At 37.1% G+C, this 2,363-nt stretch overlaps 1 protein-coding gene across 1 annotated transcript in view; it reads right to left on the reverse strand.

Annotated features, from left to right (window-relative positions):
• Positions 1-779: 779 nt before the first annotated feature.
• LOC102580719 (geranylgeranyl transferase type-1 subunit beta) overlaps positions 780-2,363 on the reverse strand; it is a 6,918-nt gene continuing 5,334 nt past the window's right edge. Inside the window, exons 8-11 of the mRNA XM_006345894.2 lie at positions 1,815-1,939; positions 1,478-1,548; positions 1,313-1,400; positions 780-1,201 (exon numbers count right to left, since the gene is read on the reverse strand). Coding sequence (XP_006345956.1) covers positions 1,052-1,201; positions 1,313-1,400; positions 1,478-1,548; positions 1,815-1,939 — 434 coding nt within the window. The 3' untranslated portion in view covers positions 780-1,051. The remainder of the gene's footprint in view (positions 1,202-1,312; positions 1,401-1,477; positions 1,549-1,814; positions 1,940-2,363) is intronic.

Here is a 2,363-nt window from a genome sequence, read left to right on the forward strand (position 1 = left end):
AAATTCACCTTAAAGAATCATTTGGTCCATTTGCCTTTAACAACCTTTTTAAAAATATATTATTATATTATATAGTACAAATGAAAATATTACTATATAGTGTCAAATAAAAATGAAATAGACATCTTGAAAAAAAAAGGGGCAAGGAAATAAGTAAGGTTACGGTGGAATGAACATTATCATCCCTCATCCTTGATCAGAAGTCTTAAAATTCCTATCTTGAAAATGAAAATATTACGATAAAAAATGTTTTCTCCTTTAAATGGGCTTTACATGCAAACGTGGACCCAAGATTTGAAGACGAGAGGACTCTATCAAACGAGGACCGAAAATTTTATCACTCATAGAACTAATGTATTAACCTACATATGAGTTAAATGACCTTACTTGATTGCGGATTGATGATTGTGAGCCCCACTTTGCACCCATGAGGTCGTCTGTTCGAAACTTGTCACCACCGCCCCACATGGTCTGGAGGGGGTCACGGGACCCATTTACACCACAACCCATGATACAACAACATACCTTGTATAATCCCACAAAGTGCGTTCTGTGATACATGATCAAATTCAAGTTTTTTTTTTTGGATAACCAAGAGATCCCCAAGGCCAATTGTGCAAGGTTGAAAACTTGGTGGATAATGAGTCCACTTACTATCCTCCACTTAAATACTAAGCTTTTGTTGGCAGGATCCGAATCCGTGACATGCACTTAACCCACATATCACGCGGTACGCTCTTACCACTAGACAAATCAATTATTAGATAGGCGACTACTTGTGACAAAGCCACTATCATTAACATCTCGGAGCAGAATGTTAAAAATGCTACGATAATTAGGTGATCACTTTCAAAGGTAATGAACAAAACAAGGTGAAAATAAAGCTGTATCATCAATGCCAAAAAACATCTTGAATCAAATATGCTATAGCTTAATAATACACAGAAAAGACTAAAAGAAATAGATAAAAAGTATCAATACTTCTATCTCGAAGCAACTTAATTGTACCTGGGCCTTGAAAATCATTGTGATCGTGAGCGCAAGGCGAGATTCATAGCAGCTGCACAGGTCCAATTGTTGTACCCAGTTCAGTGCAGATTGAATTGAGGTCGGGTTCCTCTAACAGACTAAATGCACAAAATCCATAATAGGCATGATAAAGATCTGGCAGCTGCTCCGGAGTCTTGCCAAAACCACCATACTGTAGAACAACAACAAAAAAAAGGTTTGAATTTTAGCAAGCTGAAAAAAGTCGGTGCTAATGTTCAAGCAATCATAGATGAGATAAAAGAAAGAGGAGAAGCCGTAGCACCTGGGATTGACAGGTGAAAAGAAATTTACGTAAGCCTTCATGGTCGATGAACTTGTGAGCCCCTAAGATCTTTAGAACTCCTCCCACCCTAATCAAGGATATCAACTTGTCAGGCCAGAAGAAATAAAAATAATATCTATTGAAGATAAAGCAATTCAAACTCACCAGAAAGCATAACAGGTGTCAGTAGCCTTGTTTAGTCTACCTTGGAATCCACCATCAGTGGCTGCCTGTCTCTACAAGAAGCAACATTGAGTTACACCAAATGCAAGACAGAAAGATGGTATGGACAATTTCTCCGTCAAAGGATTGAATTTGACAAATAGTCATCACTGCCGGAGTTCTTTTTTCCTACTTCCTTACTTTGTGCTACATTACACTTTCTTTACTGTTTGTAATCTGATATCTTTAAATCATATACGTTTAATCTTTGGAGGAATACTGAAAAGCATATGTAGCAGAGCAATATAAGAACTTCATACAGTATTCAATGAAATTTTACCTGTAGGCACCAGTCTAGAAGCAAGGGCACGTTTATGAAACAAGAGGATACATTCTTTGATAATATATCATCTTCAATTAATCCCATCAATCTGAGAGATGCAACCGCACAAAAAGTGGCACCACCTGTGATACTAAACAATCACCCTCTATGAGAACTATTATATAAATAGGAAAATGAACCATCTTTCACTCTACCACTTCAACTTTTGACCCAAGTTGATAAAAGGAAAAGATCATAAAAGAGAGATGAAGGATAAGCAGTTCAAGATATTTAAAATATGTAATCCGATTGAGAGGCTGCCCATAGAAGGAAACATTCAAAGATGCGCTTATCTATTTATCTTTTTTTTTTCCTTTTTGACAAGCTGGATTGGATGATGTTTATCGCATATCATCCTATTGAATGATACACATACTTCCCAGCAAATGGAAGGAGCCACTTAACTGCTTGCCTAATATCCTTTTAATTCTACCACCCATTTTAGTTTTTATTTTAGATGAACTTGCAATAGTTTATTTCTCTCCAATCCCCCCCCCCCCCCCCCCC

This window comes from Solanum tuberosum, unplaced genomic scaffold (assembly GCF_000226075.1).
Source record: "Solanum tuberosum cultivar DM 1-3 516 R44 unplaced genomic scaffold, SolTub_3.0 scf00072, whole genome shotgun sequence".
Taxonomy (NCBI): domain Eukaryota; kingdom Viridiplantae; phylum Streptophyta; class Magnoliopsida; order Solanales; family Solanaceae; genus Solanum; species Solanum tuberosum.